The 1,465-nt window shown below is 20.2% G+C and overlaps 1 protein-coding gene across 1 annotated transcript, besides 3 other annotated features; it reads left to right on the top strand.

Annotated features, from left to right (window-relative positions):
• Positions 1–250: 250 nt before the first annotated feature.
• Positions 251–369: a sequence feature (AT_rich).
• Positions 370–373: 4 nt separating this feature from the next.
• Positions 374–484: a microsatellite.
• A 12-nt stretch (positions 485–496) lies between these two features.
• Positions 497–667: a microsatellite.
• Positions 668–793: 126 nt separating this feature from the next.
• EDI_197620 (uncharacterized protein) lies at positions 794–1,465 on the top strand (the record flags this gene model as incomplete). The annotated part of the gene is made up of 1 exon (XM_001735858.1): positions 794–1,465. A coding segment is annotated over one exon (672 nt), but the record flags the coding sequence as incomplete, so codon positions are not given.

The raw sequence follows: 1,465 nt of genomic DNA, 5'->3' as shown, positions 1-1,465 counted from the left end.
AGAAATACCATAGAATAACAATAAGAATGAATAATTAGTTAAAGAATAAATAATTACATAATTTATAATCATTCACACACACCATAAACAATACAAATAAAAAGATGATAAAATATAATGAAATTAAAATGGAAATATCAAAGAATGAAATAATGTATTTTTCATTTATTTCATTTGATTTAAAATAAAAAGAGAGAATGATATAATGTTAAATGATATCAAATAATTGTAATAGAAATATGATCAACACTAATATTAATATAATTTAATCACTTTATTTCTTTTAAAATAATTAACTGAATATGAACAATAGATAAATTAATACATTAATCAATTATTTGTTTTCATATAAATAAATCATTATAAATTCAATAAATAAAAATAAACATAAATAATGTAAAATAAATAAATGAATAGTAACAAAAATAAGAAAAAATAAGAGAGGGGTAATATAAAAGAATGAAGAATAAAAATAAAAATAAAATATAATTGATTTAAATAAAAATAGTCGTTGACATGAAAGAATATAATTAAAATAAACATCATTCGTAAATATAGAAAAACGATAAAGAAGAATGACAATATTAAATTGAAAACAATATTTAAAATGAAAAATATAATAAAAACAAAAATAAAAATCCTATTATGACATAAAAATAAATACAAATAACATTCCATTACCACTTTTTATTAACAAAAATGTGACGACAAAAATAAGAATAGAATAAAATAGAAATAATAAATATTCTTCATTCATAATATTTAAAAACAAGAAAATAACTAATAAATAACAATGGAAATAGTATTTACTCAAAAACATCCAATTCAATATGGAACTTATATACCTGAAAAGTTTAATGTAATTGGAAAATATTGTTTTCAAAAATGTTATAATGTTGTTGATTTTGATATTCCAACACATATTACTAGATTAGAGGAGTATTGTTTTGATGAATGTACATCATTGGTATCAATTAGTATACCTACATCAATTAGTGAATTACCTGATTGTTGTTTTAAATGGTGTACATCATTACCATCAATTAATATACCATCATCTGTTAGTAAAATAGGAGAAAGTTGTTTTTGGGGATGTTCATCATTAAAATCAATTAATATACCATCACTAATTAGTGAATTACCTTATGGTTGTTTTAGTTGGTGTTCATCATTAACATCAATTGATATACCATCATCAATTAGTGTATTAGGAAATTGTTGTTTTCAAGGATGTTTATCGTTAAATTCAATTAATATTCCATCATCAATTAGTAAATTAGGAAATAAATGTTTTGATGGATGTTCATTAAAATCAATTAATATACCATCATCTATTAGTGGATTAGGAAATTATTGTTTTGATGGATGTCATTCATTAACATCAATTAATATACCAACGTCTGTTATTGAAATAGAAGAATGTTGTTTTTGTAGATGTTTTTCATTAACTAGAATTGATATCCAA

This window comes from Entamoeba dispar, genomic scaffold, assembly GCF_000209125.1.
Source record: "Entamoeba dispar SAW760 scf_1105229459463 genomic scaffold, whole genome shotgun sequence".
NCBI classification, from domain to species: domain Eukaryota; phylum Evosea; order Mastigamoebida; family Endamoebidae; genus Entamoeba; species Entamoeba dispar.
The sequence above is the reverse complement of the archived record's forward strand: the minus strand, read 5'-3'. Positions and strand labels throughout refer to the sequence as shown.